General features: G+C 41.5%; 1 protein-coding gene across 1 annotated transcript; it reads right to left on the bottom strand.

Annotated features, from left to right (window-relative positions):
• Positions 1-2,545: 2,545 nt before the first annotated feature.
• LOC147974214 (achilleol B synthase-like) lies at positions 2,546-12,344 on the bottom strand. The gene is made up of 18 exons (XM_087517351.1): positions 12,098-12,344; positions 11,727-11,918; positions 11,108-11,197; positions 10,793-10,987; positions 10,409-10,493; positions 9,432-9,598; positions 8,734-8,922; positions 8,538-8,651; positions 7,807-7,929; positions 7,614-7,733; positions 7,410-7,508; positions 6,501-6,557; positions 5,702-5,748; positions 5,477-5,620; positions 5,209-5,386; positions 3,839-3,913; positions 3,640-3,723; positions 2,546-3,144 (listed from the first exon to the last, which is right to left on the bottom strand). The coding sequence occupies exons 1-18, from the start codon at positions 12,293-12,295 to the stop codon at positions 3,031-3,033; spliced, it is 2,271 nt and encodes a 756-aa protein (XP_087373477.1). The 5' UTR covers positions 12,296-12,344; the 3' UTR covers positions 2,546-3,030.
• Between the last annotated feature and the right edge of the window lie 9,335 nt (positions 12,345-21,679).

Genomic DNA, 21,679 nt, shown 5'->3' with positions numbered 1-21,679 from the left:
GCACCTCCTAGGTGCCTTGGGGGGGGGAGGGAATCCTCCCTTGGCCGCCACCCCAAGGCCCATCTAGGGCTGCCGCCCCCTAGGGGTGGGAACCCTAGAGGGGGCGCACCCTCCTCCCTCTCCCCTATATATAGTGAGGCATAGGGGCTGCTCATAACACGCGATCTGATCTCTGCCTGTTGGTGCAGCCCTCCCTCTCTTTCTCCTCATATCTCGCGGTGCTTGGCGAAGCCCTGCAGGATTGCCATGCTCCTCCATCACCACCACGCCGTTGTGCTGCTGCTGGATGGAGTCTTCCTCAACCTCTCCCTCTCTCCTTGCTGGATCAAGGCATGGGAGACGTCACCGGGCTGTACGTGTGTTGAACGCGGAGGTGCCGTCCTTTCGGTACTAGGATCTCCGGTGATTTGGATCACGACGAGTACGACTCCATCAACCCCGTTCTCTTGAACGCTTCCGCTTAGCGATCTACAAGGGTATGTAGATGCACTCTCCTTCCCCTCGTTGCTAGTCTCTCCATAGATAGATCTTGGTGACACGTAGGAAAATTTTGAATTTCTGCTACGTTCCCCAACAATATGTGATTGGAAATAATTGATGCGGAATTTCATTTGAGGAAACAAAATAAAGGTGCCTGTAAAGGTGGAATTACACTTGAAGAAATAAGCCAATATAGCTATGGTGGAATTATTAGGTGGAAACTAAGGTCTCTAGTGATCTTAAGTGTCACAACAAGGAAACATACCGAGGGAAGGTATCACAATATATCTCTTTGGATTTTACGGTAGTGTTAATCTGGTTGCTGAGCCCTTGACTAAGCCATGAGGTTCTTGGTAAGCATGTTAAGGCTACGGGTTTATGAATATTTGAATGATTGTTTTGGACAAGTGGGAGATGTTGGAATTATGTGTCCTGCAACTATATTCAAATTACTTGGAATTGTTAATATTCGGAATACCTCATATGGAATTATACATGTATTTATACATGGAATTACTTTACATGTTTAGCATGGAGTTGTTACTTGTTGGAATGTACTTAAGTAGTATATGCTTAAGGAAGCTGGTCGATTATGAGTGGAATACAATATACTATTTATATTGGAAAGACTACCTGGTACACTAATGCTTGGAAGGAGCTAGATGGTACAGTTAGATTACAACCCTAATGTTGATTTACGTAATTAGAGGAATTTACACTCTGTTATGGCGCATTGCTCAGAAGCGCGTGCTACGGAGACATAACGGGTAGAATCCGTTTACAGACAAATATGATTGTGATTGATAATTTGATTTGGACTCTATCCCGAAAAACTAGTTGAAAAGACTAGAAATCTTATTTGTAGAAGAGGTGGCTATTTGGAAAGACCATATAAGAAGGTCCCTACCCCCTAGCCTCAGGAATGCGATTTGTGAGTGGCACCATGGATAAGCGCGGAGGAATAGGGGGTAGACCACAAACCCAAATTTCTAACAGTTGGAGGGCGTCGAGTGACCCCTTTCACCTTCTTCCTCCGTGTGCCGGGGGAATCCCTAGGACATGTTCGGGCAACAAGCATCGTCGTCGTCGCACTCCTTCCTGAAGGTGTTGCTTGGCACGCGGAGCTCCGGAGTGATGGGTATGTGGTAGGACGACTTCGGGAGGCACAGCGGTGATGGATCATCTACTTGTTGTCGAGCTGCCATCGTTGGCATTTGTTTCTCTTTTATTTTTCTTGTTTTATCTTTAGGCTTGATGTGCTGTTCGCTCGAGTGATGGTTTGGTGTGGTTGCTATTTAATACAGCCGGGCGCAAGCCTATTTCGAGAAAACAGAGTTTGAGGTGACAACAACTTGATCCTAAACAATAACCTTCCTTGCACGTACGCATCTGTTTGGTGCCAACGAGTAGTCTCAGCATCGTCCGTCATATGCATGCATGCATGAAGTGGATAACTTCATCTTCATCATTCAAATACATCTCCTCTAATAAACCAGCAGCCGAAACGCATCCTCTAATAAACATATATAGTAGATATATATAATCTCTCTTGGCTCGATCGCCTCGCCTCAGTTGTTGTTGTTGTTGTTGTAATAATAATAATAATAATAATAATAATAAAGTCTGGTGGCACCATGAGCCACACCAGCATGCTTCTAGTTCTAACGGCGCGGTCAAGCTGGTCTGGGTGAGGGCTGTAGGCGCCGCACCTTGCTGACTAGCCCGCATAGCCCTAACGTGAAGGAGCAGCAGCCAAAGGGTGGGGAGGAGTCGAGGACACAAAGACGATCTAGAGCGAGGAGAGACAACAGCTGAAGCTGCATCCCTTTCCCTTGCTCAAGGGGATGACCACCTACTGGAGAGAACGAGGTGGGATGGTGGGTGGGGGAGACGACGTCGATCGTGTTAGTTCTGCATATGTGGACGCGAGAACGTAGAATGGGAAGACAATTACCACCAGCTCGTTTAGCGTGTTACAAATGTGAGCAACAACGGATATGTATTATTATGTATACATAGATCAATGTACACACAAATATATTTATGGACACATATTTTACTCCACAAATTACATCATACCGAGTTATGGTGCATTCCACAAATGACAATAAAAAACAAAAATACCGGTACTTTAATTTCTCACGTTCATGCTGATTAACGAGTTAAACAAGTAACTCATTAGTACACCCGGTCTGTTAACGACCTCAGGTTAAGACTCGGCTCGACTCATTAGTCGATGAGTTTGAGCTGAGTCACAAACCACTTGTTTAACTCGTAAGCTCTGAGTTTTAATTCCAGTTGTACACCTCCAAAGGCCGGAGGCATATATAGTCCCATTCAACCTAGCTCACCATCCTCCATCTGCCCTGTAGTGTTTGTTGACGAAAACACTTGGCCGACAAATGGACGAATGTTGCGGTCAAGGAACATGATGAACGGTGTCCATAACAGCCTATAGTGTTTATGCTAACAAAACCCACCAACAATATATTGTTCTTGTCTACATTTACACATACCCACACATCAATAATGTAATCATATGCATCCACATCAGTCGCTTGCAACAAGTCGGCGACGAAACTCTCCAAGAGCCATGATAGGGTATAAGTTGCGGTAGTTGGGATAGTTGAAGTAGAAGGCAGAGTTGGCGGATCCAACATGCTCCTAGCATCAAAAGGAAACAACAAGGGTCGCATTTTCAAAAAATGCACATGAACAATGCTTGGTGAAGTTCAAAATTTCAATTATCAAATAAGCAAAGAAACCTTTTGGCCTCACTTTATCAAGTTCAATGAGATTATAGTCATGGCCGTGTGCATAGGTGTAAAGGCCATGGGTATACCCTCCTTTTGGAAAGAAAAGATGACACGATATTCATATAATCATATATTGCACTTGACAATCATGTTGCTTGCAGGAAATTGTTTTGTCTTTATCGTCAATTTTAGTACTCCCTCCGATCCAAATTAATTGACAGACTTTGGTATAACTTTAAAGTTATACTAAAGCCGCATCAATTAATTTGGATCAGAGGGAGTAGCTTAAATTTCATTCTAGTATTGCATTTGACATTCATAATTTCATATTTGTTAACAGGTAGCATACACAAATCTAACTTGCACTCAATCGTGGTATGAGTAAACTAGACAGAAAACTTGCCTGCTGGGGAAACTCGCCCGTGTCTAGCTGCATGCTCATCAATACTTGCGCTGCACGGTATAGTGGTACCCGATCTATTTCAGTCTGGTGAGAATATGAAACCACTTCAATTTTTCAGATAATGCAACTGTCCTGACAATATTTTTGCAGTTATGGAAAATAATTTCAGTAATGCATTTGACGGAAAACATGAACAGACCTGCCCACCATAGAATAAACCTAGCATTGCCCAAGCAGTCTCCACCGTGTGAGGAGTGCCACTGTCAACGTACTCCTGTTCAATTTTGTTTCGAGATAAGAAATAAGTATTATGTATCATTTGACACTAGTTACCCATTTTTGGATTGTCTCTCAAATTTTATTACAACCTTGGCTACCACATATATATGCACCTATCTGTTGTCATATTTTTGATTTATGATACCTTGTCTGCCTATGTAGCGCGTACATTGCAGCCTACGGTTTTTGACCCATTTAAACCCCAAACTGAGATAGATTTCAAACCAACTCAAATCCAAAAAATTGTTTATTCATATAATCTGGAATTACTGCAGTGGCTGGCAACTATAGAAATCAACACTGCAGCAAGTGTCTGCATAGTAGCACCCGACCTACTATTCATACCAACGACGTACTGTAGCAGTTCAAAAAACTACACATGCCCCCTCCCAGTTCATTTTTAGTTCAAAACCATTACGCCGCGGAAGCCCGCTGGAAACCCTCGCATTGTCCTCTGGCCCACCAACTCTTAGCAAAAATGGATTCCGTGTAACCCCGCTGATCCCAACCATACCCTACCCTAGTCCTGACAAGTCTCACTAGACCGCATAGCAAACACCAGATAGTCCAAATAGTGTCCCGTTTGATGTGTCACAATGGAAGGGCGCTCAAAAGAGGGAACAAGGTCTAACCCTTCCTCGGTTATGCTCCCTGATGTACTGGGTGGTATTTTCTTTCTAGGTAGGGACTTCAGAAGATAGAGTAGATGAAAAGTCTTGCTATCTTATCTATATCAACAAACCAAAGGAAGTGTGTTTCCCCGCAGTGACGTTATGAGGTAATGCTACGATGGGGCTAAAGATGGGCAACTCCGCAAATTCATGAAAAGTGGCATTTGCACTAACCTCTCTTTTTTACTTGTGAGCAGACTGCAGACATGATACCATCCATAACTGTTGTGCGTCTTTAAAAGGTCCTATTTAACAAATAAAGAGTACCCTAGTTGCAAACTCATAGGGTATACCCTGTTTTGAAAATGGGGTCGTGACACTAGGTGGCAACATTTTTTGGAATATAATAATCCAAAAAGAGGTAACTAGTGTGTCAGAAATGAGAAAAATTGGGGTAAAACATGGCATTATTTTTTAAGTGGGATAATAATATCAGAACAAGGATTTTAAATGTAAAACGTGTCATTTACATAATAAAAATTCAAGAAATCAACTTCAACTTGTCTTGAGGAGGAGCGGTGAAATTTATAAGAAGAAGGTGAATTTCCATAATAAGTGAGAAAGATAATTAAAAAAATAAGACATATTGGTAGGTATAGCAACACAATTAAAAGGTTACCCCAGTATAATTAGAAAGATAGCTTTCTCCCCATCCACCAGTACTTTGTTGCTTTGACAACAAAAAATTGCATGCTTTCCTGATAGAAGAACTATTGTGATAATTTCTTCCAGCAGCAATTAATCCTTTTATCGCAAACAAGGTTCCATACGTGAAACAAATACCCCAACTGCCATACCTACATGATAAATGAATAATTATACTTGTACACGGTAAAATCATGAGCGGGATATGATTTCCATACCATAAATGGCGTAGTATTGCTTACCACGAGCCATCGTTCAGTTGTTTTCCTTCAATAAACTTAGCAGCGCCTTTTATACATTTTCCTAACTCATCACCGCGGTACTGTGGGTATAGCTCTTTGAATAATATTAGAGCATCAACCACCGATGCAGTGCATTCACAAGATCTACCAATTGATTTGCTAGTAAGTTTACTTGAGCAAAGAGGAAGACATAAGCAACAATAATTTTCACCAAAGAGTACTTACGGATACTCGATGACAATGTTCTTAAAACTCTCAGAAGGATTAAGAATCTAGGTTGTCAAACCAAAATTAAGGTTAGTGCACATGCAACAATATTATGGTTTGTTGGAGAAGGATGATAGAAAAATTTCCACTTGCTACTAGGATTAGGTAAGGAATCCATGCAATTGTCAAAAAATATCAATTGTGTTAGCAATTCATTAAGATAATTTAGCTTGTTCAAAAGGGTAGTGTACGCGCATGCAGGTGGATATACCATGATTTTTTTTTTGCAAAATTCTGTTTTGTTAATAGTCAACAACATGAGTAATTTTGAAAATAATATAATTACGAGTTAAGAACTAGAAAATATCCTGATCTTTCTTATTATTCCTCTACTTATTTTATAAAATAGTTGACTGAAAATTCATACCATTAATAGCTAGTTAAAAGTTAATTAAATTGTTGTGCTAGAACACAAAACCCATAAAATCAGTATTATAGATTTACTTACCAAATGTTGTTTCGGTACATATAGGAAATCATCGTTATTAAGAGGTGAGTGTAACTTCCTCAGATGGGACTAATTCAGTAATTGGTAGAAGCAAATATTATCTTGTCCTTTCTTGTAAATGTTAGAAATATCTGGGAGGAGAAATTTCTATGCTAGACAATTTTTTTTTGGTTTCATGTTAGCAAACATTATTTGCATACTCTGAGTGTTAATTTCCCTAGGCCTTGTTATACCCCCCCCCCCACCCCCCCCCCCCCCCACACACACACAATCGTTCAGTTGATCAAAGTACAAGGCCAATATAGTTACCTCTAGCCAGGCAGCTGTTCTTCTATGTTCATATGCGCAAAAAGAACCATCTTTATTCTTTAATCAGGAAAGATGAAAGTGGCCATTAGTCAACTAACATTTAAACTTTACTAATAAAGGAATAAAAGTGTGTGTTTTTTAGGGAACTGAAGAATAATAGACTGACAATATCATACATTTGATGAAGAGACATTTTTGGTAAAAAGATTAGTTTATCCTTTGCATGGTGTGGAAAATTTTCTAGATTTGAAGAGAAAATAGCATCTTTTTCTTATGGTACTCATCCATGTTATCAAGAGGTGGCTCGAAAGACAACAATTCGGCCATAGCTAGCTACCCATGTGGATTACTGGTGATCACTTAAATTTGCACAAATTTGTATTATTTAGATGGAACTACACATGCTTACCTTTTGTAGCTCATGTTTATATTATCTCATATGAATTCTCTAAAGTTCATTTTACTAAATTTCTAGTGAAATGTTTTGAATTGATGATCTTCTAATCTGCATGGAGATATGTGCTAAGGTTTCTTATTCATTGGTAGTCGCAAAAGGACTATAGTGACTTTGGTGGTGGTTCATTAGGTTAGATCGAGTTCCATAAAATCCTAGTTGTAGCAAGATCTTTGGAGGCGGTTGTCCTATGTGAGTAGCGAGTTTGGATCAGTGAGGTGCTGTAGTTGGTAGTAGCAAAAGAGAGAGGAGTTTGGTTGCACACTCAGTTAAGAGGTTGGTAGCAATTAAATTATAATTCTTTTATTGTGGGGTTGGCGAGGGTCGGATGTAGATCCAAAGGTTGGCTATGCAATCTTATATTTAAAATACATGGTAGCACCATTTTCAGGAGGATCATAGGACATTCATCAATGTAACCTCCGACCCGTCGATTTAGGCTAAGGGGATCATACCATCAAAGAAAGGAGAAACTCGATGGCATCGTAAACCCTTTGTTCTTCTATTGGGTCACCAACAAGATTGGGAGAAATCTTTGATAATGATAGCAATGCCTACAAGAATGAGATTTTATTCTTTGAGTTCAGAAATCGAAGACCATTTTATTATCAGTTCTAATATCATCAAGTAAATATTCTTGTACCAAAGGTCATAGGTACCTTAAGAGTTTCTGCAGTACAATCAGATATAGACAAACCATGGTCTATAGTTGAAAGGGTCCATGAACCTTTTGATCTATGGCGATAAAAACTTTCATAACTCGGGAAGTTTTCAAGAATCTTCAATTACAAGAAAAAAATATGTTAGATTTTTATGATTATTTTAGTATAAAGAACATGGAAAATAATGAACCTGTGAGTTTTTCATGAACTCATGAGCCTTTTTTATAGTTGGGCCAAATTCAGCTATAAGATCTGTTGAGCAAATTGCTTGAACTATGAATGGCGTCTCCCAGCTCTGGCAGCCATCAGAAATCTGTTTTGACAGAATAGCATAAAACTTTCTTGCCAACTTGACATATGAAATTATCTAGATTTTTCTGAAAGAAATTGTCTCATTCTAAAATAAATAAAACATGTCTGGATGCAACCGAACTTCATATTAATACCATTGAAGCATGAGAGATGTGCATGCCATAACAAATATGAAAAAAATTGGAGGATGTACTTTTCAAATTTTCATTCTTGTGCCCTTAACATCAGCTAATAAATAATTTTATGTGTGTCCTAATCTTGTTGAATGTGTGGCTGATTCAATAGTTGAAACCATTTTGATAGGTCCACTTCTCGCGCATGGAAATATTAAAAATGTGTCTACTTCTCATATGTGAAAATATTTGCAAAATAGAAAGCTGATTATGGGGCGTATGAGTTTTTAATTTGATTGAGATTCCAACTACGCAGTAAAACCCTGTTGAGTATAATCCAGCTTCTACAGAAATGTGTATAGCATATGTCTAAACCATGCCTATGATGGCATCGATGTTTGAGACAAAAACAACCCCACATAACAAAAAATTAGTGATCACCCAACTATGAAAACTATCTTATAAAGTTATTCTACAACATAATGTAAACTAATACCTTAGCCTTCATTCCATCTTCTGCAATCCACAGATGATCATAAACTCTTGGAAGATGTTTCTTGAATGCATTTGAATTTGGATTTTCCACCCAACAACAGATCATATTCAGTATCTAATTTATAACCAACTACATGTCAATTGATTTGCTCGAAACAATTGATGTTTTGCAGAAATGTAAGTACTTACGAAGTTACCTTGTCAACATGACTACTGGTTATGTATTCAGTTATTTCATTATTATAATGAATTTGTTCCATAAGCTTACTCAAAGCTCTTCCTCTTAACTTGTTTGCTGGCCACCAATTTAACATTGGCTCCACAAACTTGTTAAGACAAAAACTTACAATATTTCGCATTTGTGAGCGGGGGTTGTGAAGGTCCTCCTATAAAGAAAGAAGAAAACTGAGTTACAAAAGTTTGCATAATTATTATTTAGAGGTAGTTCCTACAAATTCTTCTTAGTTTAGTCATGAAGATATAACTTTTAATGAAACAGAGAGGTCTTGTAATTCACTACAACATTACATTTGATCCATGAGTCCTCTAAAAAAATCATTTTTGTGTGCGCCATTTTTCCTCGTGCAAAATTACTTGTAGAAACTCAAATATCTGCAGACATTAAAGAAAAGGACCAGTCCAAATCCAAGATGTTGTAGGACCCATGCAATTTTGTCCCTAGTTTTGTGCAGGTACTAATCTTTGTCCCAGAAATTTGTTTAAAAAATCTATCTCAAAAAAGATACTTGATCTCCAAAGGTATCATAACCAACAATAAGTAATGCATGTATACATTCCATGATCTCCAAAGGTATCATAACCAACAATAAGTAATGCATGTATAGATTTCCTTATCTCCAAAGTCATAACTTTAGAATTTCTGGCAGCAACAAACCTTGGCACAATAATTACTCGCCTTTCCCCAATCAACATTGTCATAAGGTATGTTGTAGAGCTCCTCTCGTAGTGCCATTATTGTTGGAGTAATGGGCCCAACAAATCTCTTCCCATAAAGATATGCCATTGACATATATACTAACCGACAATGGCACCAAAATCGTCCTATGAAGGAATAAAAATAACTTGCGTAAGAAATTTAAAAAAATGATGACAATAATGGATGAATCTCACGCCGAGAACTCTAGAAACATGCCTGTAATAAATCACATCACAAATAATTTTAAATAAAAATCGCATATACGGGTGTTTTTTAGGGGACAAACAACGGCTACAAAAAAAAATACTACAAGAGAACTCCATCTCTAGATGTCATGTGATCCATGTGATGAGTGGCGCAAGCATGTCACATCGTTCAAGTGCAATACCATGTATTTATTTGCATCTCTGGCAACGCAGGACTTGACACTGACAAAGGCATGGATATGTCCTATGAAGGGGCATGGAACGGCAGAAGATGAGCCAACATTTGTTGTTGTTTTTCTTTTGCAAAGAAGCCTCTGCGCACAGTGGACCAATCTGGCCACCTCAACAACTAGCCATGTGCGTTCTGCCTTAGTGGTCTGCTTGTTGGTGGTTTTTGGATCAATATGTAAGGGTGAAAAAATATCTCTTGAAGGTGCTTGGTGGGTTAATTGAATGTTGAAAAATTTCCCAGAATATTTGCAAAAATATATATGAAAATTAAAGTTAATTAGTTATGACAAAATGCAAAATCAGGCTCATTAGGCCTAAGCTAATTATTAAATTGACAACATAACCAAGTTTACCAAACTTCAGTGGAACTTCACTCGAAATAATGGTAGAATGCTAAAAATGGCTATACAGTTGCACTCGCATTCATGGTGTGGGGGTTATTTTATGTACGAAATAAATTTTGATAATCTTTGTTAGGTCCATGGATGGAAAATGCACCTGGATGAATTGGAAGAAAGTATGGAAGCAACCACAACTCAGGAATGATTGGATTATTGCCCGACCAATCGTAGACACCAATTATCTGCCATTATATAGAAGAGTATTTTAAATAAATACAAGTTTATTCAATAGTATTTTCTTAATGGTTGATAATGCTTATAAATAGCACAATGTAATATCCTTTTTTTATGGTGCTTCTTATTTCACCAATTGCTAAGGAGGTAAATGTTGAAGTGGTGGTTGTAAATGGAAACAAGAAAAAGGTGTTAATGTAGCATAAAGGCCCTCATCTTATTAAAAGTTGCCTGATCATTTTCATAAGTTCTGATTATTGTAAAGAAATAAAATAAAATTATCCGTCCTATTTCTTATTATGCATACCGAGAGAAATATCTTTCCCCACTGCGGTACTCCAGTTGCGCTTCCGTGAGATAAAATCCAAGCACGCCCTTTGGTTAATACATCATTATCACCGTCTAGCATCTCGCCAAGAAGCCTTAAGGCTACATAATTTAAACATGATCCAAACATGCTACTAGGTCCCCAAACATGTGTTCCCCAACCGCCATCCTCGTTCTGCATAAATCATAATGCTTTATAAAATTTGTTTCTTTTTTTATATGCAAAGCCAAATGCAGATCTATATCTAAAACAATTAATATATTTCATGGAAATTATAAGTTGTAATTTCCATGCCTGATGATTGTAAATGTGGCGGCGTATCTCACGTTGATGTTCTGATGATAGGACGATGTTAAGTGATCCAGTAACATATAAAGAGAATATCTGCAAGACAGACATAGTAAAACAGAAGCAATGCAAATTTATATTGTGCGCACTTAGTTATTGGGAGCAAAGCATGGACTAGCGAGTTGGACTAGCGAGTTGGGAGCAGTAGCGTTCAACACATATCCAGATTAAGTAGTAGTACCCAAAAAGAGCTGTAGTGTGGAGTCGTAGATTCGATTCAGTTGTTATAAGTGTGTATAGGTACGTGCGTGGTGTGGTGTTAATTCGTGTGCATGTGACGCGCACACTTCAATTTCTCTAGTGGGGTACGTAGTTATGTGTTATGTTATGAAAATTAATTTCATCATGCATCTAATATTATTGAGTTCATAGTGTGGATGTTGATATCTTTTCCTACAAAGCTAGTCAAATTTTATAAAGTTTGACTTTGATCAAATTTTATATGCAAACTAAAAAGAAACAGAGGGAGTACATACTACTAAAATATAGGGAAATGAACAAAGTATATTTGAGTGGGCTGATGTTAATTAATTATGCGAGTGAAATTAATACTAGTAGTACTTACAAGCATAGGCATAATGAACATGAGTCCACTGACGTCACCAGGCCAGTGTCCATCGTGTGCTTGGAGAGTAGAATATTGATGAAGAGCACGCCTCAGTGAAGTCGTTATCATTTTCTCCGTGACTACCTGTGTACCCTTTTCGACGACCCTCGTGGTTGGAATGTTGGCCGGGAGGAGGTTCCCTTTTGCAAACTGGAATCCATGTATTTATTATAGAGTACATATGATACTCCCTCCGTAAACTAACATAAAAGCGTTTAGAAAGAAAGTACATGGTAAGATCCTACTACTTATAGACGGAAAAACTTGCGATTCGTTTGTTGCAAGCTGCAATCTTTTTGTCAATCAAAAAAGAACCCAAGAGAAGCTACCTGCAAGCGTAGGAGGAGGTCCTGCGACTCCCTCTTGTGGTAGCGGTGCTTGGTGAAGTCCTCACGAAGCCTCTCGACCTCGGCGCGCTCCTCCGGCGTGCCGGCGTCGCGATCGAACTCCCACACCTGCCTGCCCAGGAAGCCGTTGGCCGAGTGCAGCCACGGCCCGCTGCCCTCGCCGATCTTCAGCCTCCACATCACGTACCTACGCGGATCGATCAGGCAAACGTTTTCTTTCTTTCTTATTTCTTACTCTTGTTGTGCTGCCACAATAAATGACTGTGTCTTCTTTATATAGGAGGAAATCCTCCCCTCAAAAAAATAAATATAGGAGGAAATCCAGACCAGCTTCTGGACACGTCACCTACCGACGCATGCCAACTAGTAACTGTCAACTACTTCCCATTAATTATACCTTTTCCGATGCTTCACCTTGCAATGCAAGGCTAAATATTCCATGTGACAACACAATTAAGAGGAGACAAAGAGGAGTTTGGTAAGGCCATCTTCAATGCTAACCCCTAAATGGACACCGCAAATGTCGTTTTTTATGTCCGGACGTGGTTCGTGAAATTGATGCGGGAGGTAGCCATCAAATGATTATTCACAAATTAATTCTTATTTGTCCGGTTATAGAGAGAGAAAGAGAGACCATGCATATGTTTTTTTTTGCTGGGGTATTGTGGTGTGGTTTCTGATTGGAAGGAGAGAAAGGAGAGGGGGGCCATGCATGCGTAGATAGAGAGAGAAAAAATAGGAGTACCACGTGGTTGTTTTTTATTGGTCAAGTGGCTCTCGGGACACTCGCAAGTGGATCTTCAAAGGATGTCCGGACAGCTCCTTGGACCGATAGGAGTCCCTATTGGATGACAAACGTTAACAAGAATTATTCGGACACCACAATTCAAACATATAGCAAAGCTTTGAAGGTCTCCTTTGGAGATTCCCTAACCGAGAAAAATAATAATGCCATGTGTGCGTAACATTCTGACAAAAAATACAAGTCTTGCTACCTTGCCACCTGTGACGTGCCAGGTTATGTCTAGTCAAGATCAGACCTCTGTTTGAAAACCAAAGGAGTATCTTGACTAGAAGATCTAGTTTGATATTTCATTTTTTTTGTTATGGTGATGAACATCATTGTCGACAATCGCCTCATATAAGGACTTGACAGAAAACTTGTTGTTCCGATGCAAGTTCCATTGGAACTCATTCATTTCCGCTTGATAGTTGAATGTGCTCCAAAAGTGTGAGCAATTCATTCCGTGCTACAAGGTGAGGCCTAAATAGGTCCGTACATAAAAAATAGTAGGGTTTGCTTTGCCCAAGACTTTTGCGACTACGACGAATTTATGTCTAACAACCTGATGCAGGCTTGGGTATTGCAACGTAAGTGGGGCCGCACCCAGCCATGTATCCTCCCATAATCTAACCTGAGAACCATCCCAGACTGAGAAAAGGCAGAATGAAAAAATAATTCCTTAGCCTTTGATACGTCTCAAACGTATCTATAATTTCATCCTATTTTTATGTTACTTGTATATCAATATTGCATCACATTGACACCAATTTGTATCGATTTATTAGACTAACCTATTAATCCAATGAACAGTGTCAGCTATCGTTTTATGCATGTTTTTCAACTATTCAGAAAAATACAATTTTGGGGGGTGTAAAAAATGTTTTTTTGGAAGTTTCATGATAGGATGGAGCGAGGCAGCATCGGATGGCCCGGAAGGGAGCTCCAAGGCTTCCCCACGGTGGGACCATGCGACCCAGGGCCTAGGCATGACCCAAGAGGGCATGAGGCCCAAGTAGCTTCGCTCGAACGCCTCTCGGTGCATCCGCCTTTAAATTTTCTAGAAACATTCAAAAATAATTATCAAGGATTTGTTCAGCCCCCGCCACCACACGTTCCATGACGATCCAATGTGTAGATCTATCCGGGTACTCTCCCGGGGGGATAATTCATCACTAAAGTCTTCTTCATCAACATTGTTGCCACCATGACCATGTGTAAGTAGTCCTCCTTGGACTATGAGTCCATAACAGTCGCTAGATGGCATCTTCTCTCCCTTTTTATTCAATGCAAATATTACATGATTCACCCTACATTATTGCGATCCATCTAATGTATTTACCGATGCGTTTGCTATGGTGTAATAAATTATCACTTTGTGATCAGATCTACATATGGATTCTTTTTGTTTCTTTGCTGCTTTATTTATAGACATATATGCTCTCTGGTCTATTAGTCTTACATTTGCCATGTTTTATGAACGATCTCCAAATGGGAGTTGTGTATAGTTTGGTATAACCTTGAAAGTAATATATCTCATTGACAAAAGGAGAAAAAAGGTTTGTAGTGTAATCATTGACAAAAGGACAAAAGTAAAAAATATGGTTGCGCAATTTGTCTTGATGATGAGCTGAAGGTAAAAAATACTATCAATAATATGTGACTTTGCATAATGTAATACTCTGTTTACTTAATACTTTGAGATGCATGCTAGATAATGATCTTGGGGTGGAGTATTAGCTATAGACGTAGTTGGATAACAATCTATAGATACAAGTATGTAAGGCCTTTAATCATGACATGTATAATCATAATCATAAACTACTGCAATTTAATCGACACCCAACTATAATTTGTTCACCTCATCTATGCATGCTTTCTGGAGAGATGCCACTAGTAAAGTTATGCATCCCAGTCCATTCATCCCTTATTGCTTCAACCTCGATTAAACACTTTATTTATCATTTAAAATATGAATTATTTATCTTATTTACTTGCAAACATCAATTCCTACCATACGATACGCTTATCCTTGTAAGTAACAAGAGTAGAGAGACTAAAAATTTCACTATCTAAGCGGGGGATCAAGTAGAAGTTTGGTAATTGTGTGCAAGTGCTGATCATTTACTGTATCTCAAGTGTTCCTGCTGGTTCGATAAACCTTCATTCTCATCGAGGGAAATACTTTCCACTCGCTACAAACCCTTCCTCTGTAGGGCACAACAAGCTGTTGAGATTTTAAGCATCAGCCTTCATCATGGTAGACCAAAAATCTGAATCACCGGGTTTCTAGTAGAGTTGAGAAATGGCTTCGAAACACACATGTGGAAAATGATTTCCAGCCTCACTCCATTCTCAGTGAGTCGTTTATATAAACATTTATGAGAAGTGCATTGTTTTTAATCCCGTTGTTGACAAATCCATGAAGAGGAATGCTAATTGGAGAGGAAATGCACTCTTTTACAAGGGCAATTTGATCCTGCTCCAATCTTGTATTACTAGTATCCTTGTGGGTGATAAGTCAATCTCTCAAAATCAAACAACTTTTATAAAGGGTAGGGTTATTTGATAAAGTGTCATCCCCGCTCATGAAGTCCTCCATGAGATTCACATATCTGGTTCTATTGGCCTTGTTCTTAAGGTTGATTATGAAAAAACGCTCAATATAGTTAACTAGGATTTCCTTTTTGAAATGATGCTCTCTAGAGGCTTTGGCCAGAATTGGATTAATTCGATCGACCATGTGTTGTTCTAACGTTACTTTTTTTGCAAGGCTTAAGGATAATAATGGTCCATACACTCTTGCTGGCAAATGTTGAAACAAGGAGATCCTCTATCTCCCACCCTCTTCAACTTTGATATTGATGTGTTTAGTAAATTGTAAGCCCTAAGTTGTAAATTCTGGTATCATTCAAGTGCTTTTGCCTCATTTTGTTCCTGGTGGTGCCATCATCCTCCAATTTGTTAATGGCACATTATATTTTTCGAGTCCTACTTAATTATGAGTAGACAAGAAATCTCTAATGTATCCTTTCCTGATTTAACAACCCTGGTATGAAAATCAATTTCTACGCAAGTGACCTCTTGTAACGCCCGGATAATCAAGCTACAGTAATCCCCTGCTAATGGTGCCAGGTCGTCACTGTTGCTGCTGCTAATCTCATTTTGATTCTAATCCAGCCCAAATCTCAACTTTAAATTATAGTTAAAATTCTAACTTCTCAAATATGCAAACTAAAATGTTCATCATGTGACAAATATTCTATAAACAATTAGGTGGTGAAACAACTTTTTGCAAAATGCTTAAATGACCTTAAGTAAATAAAATAGTGGCCAAAGCAATAAGTAAATGTTATTTAATTTATAAAGATACTAAACCTTTTTATTTAAACCTCAATCTAAATGTGGCCATGGCCTAAATTTATTAGAATAAATTAGGTGCCAGTTTTATAAAAATTATAAAATTAATTCGGTCTTAAAAGGTTTTGGAAAACATATGTTTAAAAAAAGGGACAAAAGAATATAAAACATTACAAAGAGGGGGGAACCCCCCTGGGCCTAGCCCACCTCGGTCGGCCCAGCCAACCCACCTACCCCACCGGTCGCCTTCTTCTCCTGCTCTCCTGGCGCGGCCGCTACAGGGGTGCGTCCCCGCCCGACCAACTCGCCGACGCTGCCCCGAGGGGATAAGGGCGTCGTCCCCTTGTCGTCTCGAGCACTCCCCTCCACTCACCACTCTCCCACTTGCTCCTCCCCACCCACTCTCTTCCCGTCGCCCATGCTCCCTTCCCCTCAAATCAACCTCGCCCGCTACTGTCGTCACCGCGTCATCGTCGTCGCCGCGCACCAGAGCCTCCCCGAGCTTCACGGCAGTGTCCAGGAGCCCCAGCGGGTCCTACTTCGTCAACTACACCACCGGAGCGAGGCTGGAGAGCCTCGACGCCGTCGCCCACATCGTCTTCATCTTCGGAACGCTGTCGTCGGTCGCTTTCGATCCACAACCACCGCAGCCTCCTTGCCTCCGTCGAGCTCGGCCGCTGCATCGATGTGAGGCCCCTTTCCATTTTCCCCTCTCCCTCTTCTATTCCCCTGCCTTAGGACGCCGCCCCACCGCGCCCGAACTCCCGGCGAGCTTGTGGTCTCCGTGCTCGTGGCCGCACAGCCGCGAGCCCCTACCGTGCACGCTCACCCACCCCCACTGCCGCCCTGACCTGGCTCCACCCCGCGCCCTAGGTCGCAAGCCCCTGCCCACCATGGATTTGCCTCCGCCTCGCCATGTCCTTCTTCACCCGCAGCCGTCCCCGGCGCGACCGCAGCCCCGCACCGGCCGCGGCCTGCTGTTGCCGCCGTGGCCTCCGCCTCGTTCGCCGTAGCGGCTGTGCCCCGCCGCTGCTCGGGCCCCCCTGCGTGCGCCCCATTCCCCACTGCTCCGCCCGCACCGGCTGTGGCAGCCCACACCCGCAACCACAATGCCCGCTCCGCCCATCTCCGCCGCCTGCCGCTCTCTCGTCGGCGGCAACCCGCGCCCCGCCTCGCCTCCACGCGGCCTACCCCGTGCCCACCGCCGGCCGCCACTCCCCGCGCGGCCTGCTGCCGCCCCCTGCTAGCTGCTTTTGGGCTGCTACTGCTGCTGCATACAGGGCGGGTGCCCCTGTTAGATTACGTGCTAATGCCCCCTAATCCTAACACTAAGTAAGCATTGATAGTAGGCCCCATTACTTAATTAGATTAACTAAAACCATTTAAAACTCTGTTTAACAAAATTGTCCCACTGACATGCGGGTCCCGCTGCTAAATAAATCTAGTTAGTTAAATAGTTTAACTAGTAGTGTATGACATGTGGCCCCCACATGTCAGTTCGACCAGTCAAACCAGTCAGCAGGTTGACTGTTGACTGCTGAGTAGGCGGTCAACAGGACCCACCTGTCAGTCAAATAGTCATATCTCTGGGTACACTTCGGTCTACCTGTAGCATTTAGTATTTAATATATTTTCGAATTAAATCAACTCCAAAATTTCAGAAAATCATTTAAAAACTTTAAAAATTAATATAAAATAAACCGTAACTCGGATGAAAAAACTTTGTACATGAAAGTTGCTCAGAACGACGAGACGAATTCGGATACGCAGCCCGCTCGTCCGCCACACACCCCTAGCATAGTGAACAAGCAACCATCCCTCTCTGGTTCATCTGTCCGAAAATGGCAAACACCGGGAATAGTTTCCCGGTTGTTTCCCCCCTTCGCCGGTAGCACCTAGTACTGCGTTAGGTCATCCCTAGCACTGCGTATTACCATGTTATACGTTGTGGTGCTTTGATTGCTCTGTTATTTATTGTGTTCCCCCTTCGTTACTTCTTTTCGGTAGACCCCAAGACCGCGGTTGAACCAGTGATCGACTACTTCACCTTCGAGGGCCCATTGTTGTCTGCGGAGCAACCAGGCAAGCCCCCCCCCCTTAATCACCAGATATCGCCTACTCTCCTCTATACTGTTTGCATTAGAGTAGTGTAGCATGTTACTGCTTTCCGTTAATCCTATTCTGATGCATAGCCTGTCATTGTTGCTACAGCTGTTGATACCTTACCTGCAATTCTAATGCTTAGTATAGGATGCTAGTTTATCATCAGTGGCCCTACATTCTTGTCGGACTGCCATGCTATACTGGGCCGTGATCACTTCGGGAGGTGATCACGGGCATATACTATATACTTTACAATGTTACATTACCTGTGATACTGTTCGGAGATGGGGGCTGAAGGGGCAGGTGGTTCCACCCAGGTAGTGGTGGGCCTGGGTTCCTGGTGGCCCCCGACTGTTACTTTGTGGCGGAGTGACAGGGCAGGTTGAGACCACCTAGGAGAGAGGTGGGTCTGGCCCTGGTCGGCGTTCACGGCTATTTCAAGATAACACGTTTAACAAGATCTTGGTATTTGATCTGAGTCTGGCCACTGGCCTATACGCACTAACCATCTACGCGGGGACAGTTATGGGCACTCGACGTCTTGGTATCAGCCGAAGCCTTCGTGATGTCAGCAACTGAGCGGCGCGCGCCGGATTGGACCGTAAACCTGCTCTTGTATTAAGGGGGCTAGTTCTGCTTCCGGCCGCGTACGCAACGTGCAGGTGTGCAATGGGCGATGGGCCCAGACCCCTGCGCCATAGGATTTAGACCGGCGTGCTGACCTCTCTGTTGTGCCTAGGTAGGGCTGCGACGTGTTGATCTTCTGAGGCCGGGCATGACCCAGAAAAGTGTGTCCGGACAAAGAGGATCAAGCGTGTAGGGAAATGTGGTGCACCCCTGCAGGGAAGTTAATCTATTCGAATAGCCGTGATCTTCGGTAACAAGACGACTTGGAGTTTTACCTTGACCTTATGACAACTAGAACCGGATACTTAATAAAACACACCCTTCCAAGTGCCAGATACAACCGGTGATCGCTCTCTCACAGGGCGACAAGGGGAGGATCATCGGTTAGGATTATGCTACACGATGCTACTTGGTGAACTTACCATCTACTCTCTTCCACATTCTGCAAGATGGAGGTGGCCAGTAGCGTAATCTTCGATAGGACTAGCTATCCCCCTCTTGTTCCGGCATTCTGCAGTTCAGTCCACATATGATACCCTTATTCCATTTGATACCAATGCATACATATGTAGTGTAGCTCCTCGCTTGCAAGTACTTTGGATGAGTACTCACAGTTGCTTTGCTCCCTCTTTTCCCCCTTTCTATACCCGATTGCTGCGACCAGACGTTGGAGCCCAAGAGCCAGACGCCACAGTCGACGACGACTACTACTACTCGGGAGGTGCCTACTACTACGTGCAGCCCGCTGACGACGACCAGGAGTAGTTAGGAGGATCCCAGGCAGGAGGCCTGCGCCTCTTTCGATCTGTATCCCAGTTTGTGCTAGCCTTCTTAAGGCAAACTTGTTTAACTTATGTCTGTACTCAGATATTGTTGCTTCCGCTGACTCGTCTATGATCGAGCTCTTGTATTCGAGCCCTCGAGGCCCCTGGCTTGTAATATGATGCTTGTATGACTTATTTTTATTTTTAGAGTTGTGTTGTGATATCTTCCCGTGAGTCCCTGATCTTGATCGTACACGTTTGCGTGTATGATTAGTGTACGATTGAATCGGGGGCGTCACAAGTTGGTATCAGAGCCGACTACCTGTAGGAACCCCCCTTCCACACTCCTTGGCCGAAGTCGAGTCTAGACGTCGCAAAACTTTTTACTAACATGGCTGTGTGCCTTACGGCCCCACGTCGCCATTTGGGTGGTATTAGGATATTTTACTCCTCGATCCTTACTCTGGGACTCTGATCTCTCTTCTATTCAGGTTAAAATGAATTTACTAACTCTGACTCTAGGTTCTCGTAACTACTTCCACCAGGAGAGCACCTAATTACAATGATCGTCTACTACACCATAAGATTCCGAAGTTACTCTCAGATGTTCTCTCGAGACTTTGTGCGCACCACTTTTGTTATTCCCGACTATCGAAAATTCCTTATGGATGAGTACTTACACTTTCCATTCGTACAATCATTCCCCGTGACCTTGTTATTATAAGATACCATGAATTCCTCTCATTGTTCTGAGAATACTTTGAGCATACTGCCTTGCAGTTCCTTGCCACATGAATACCAATGTGGATAATTCCTCGCTCTTACCGAGTATCCGCTCATCCCATTTGATTCAAGTATTTCACAAAACTCTTCGAAATACCATTTGATCCTTCGAAAATCCTCATCTGACTATTACTCTTGAAATTCTTGCTTGCTTGCATTATGATTAATCTCATGGGTCTGGTAGTATTATTGGCATCCTTAGTCATTATCAGTTTGAGTCTGTTGAATCAATATGTTGCGAATGCTCGCATTCCTTAATCAGATCCTTCGTTTTGACCTTCTGGCTCAGACAACACTTTAAACATGAGCTGGATCTCGACCAATCAAATTGCCATCGATTGTAACCCTAAGACTATTCAACTTATCCGTCCTTAATCAGAGCGTTTGCTTCTGATGCATTGATTTGGAAATCATAATTCCTTTAAATTTGAGCTTTGAGTTAGTCAGTTGTTTCTATAGTCTGATCTCCTTGCATTCTTCCTTCCTCTGGTTGAGTACCGATGCTCACATCAAATCCCTTGTGGACCACCAGAACCTTTGTTGGATTTTATCCGACAACGTCCTTTATATTCAGTCACTTCGAAAGTTCTTTCCCCGATACATAATGCCATTGGTAAATCCTATTCCTTGATTTGGACAACCATGCTCTGCTTTCGAGCTGGTGATATTTACTATTGAAGCTTGTGGTATATGTTTCCACAATGCCCCGATGGGTTGAACCTAGGCCTTCCTTAATATGTGTGAACTCGAAAGTTTTCACGAGTTATACTCTTCTGATATTTTGCTAGATAAAATTTCAACACTACAACTTCATCGAACGCGAGAAGTGAATGGAAGGTTATACATTGAAGAAGTGGGAGTCGACCTTGAACTTTGTGTTCATGCCCATGGACCCGATGTGGAACTTATCATGGAAGCTTCTTGAAAAACTTTTAGTTAGTTGGATAATTCTTCCGGTGTCTTTGAATTGGATCCTTTGCAACTATGGTTTCGGCCATATTGATATTCCTTGATTCCTTTTCTCGGACAAGTTAAAGTACTTGTCTTTTGCAGATCAATACACTTGTCAAACCTCTATTTTGCTCTACCTCTGAATATTACCCTCTGGTATCTTGATAATATCATCGAACCATGTTGTTTATTATG

The sequence above is a fragment of the Triticum urartu genome, chromosome 4A (genome assembly GCF_056163025.1).
Source record: "Triticum urartu cultivar PI428250 chromosome 4A, HENAU_Tu73, whole genome shotgun sequence".
NCBI classification, from domain to species: domain Eukaryota; kingdom Viridiplantae; phylum Streptophyta; class Magnoliopsida; order Poales; family Poaceae; genus Triticum; species Triticum urartu.
The sequence above is the reverse complement of the archived record's forward strand: the minus strand, read 5'-3'. Positions and strand labels throughout refer to the sequence as shown.

Coding starts and splice junctions, on each gene's coding strand:
- LOC147974214 (XM_087517351.1), bottom strand. CDS start 12,295: ATGTGGAGGCTGAAGATCGGCGAGGGCAGCGGGCCGTGGCTGCACTCG. Junction 11,198..11,726: donor TGTTCATTATGCCTATGCTT/GTAAGTACTACT, acceptor TCTGTCTTGCAG/ATATTCTCTTTATATGTTAC. Junction 7,509..7,613: donor GTACTGCAGAAACTCTTAAG/GTACCTATGACC, acceptor TCATTCTTGTAG/GCATTGCTATCATTATCAAA.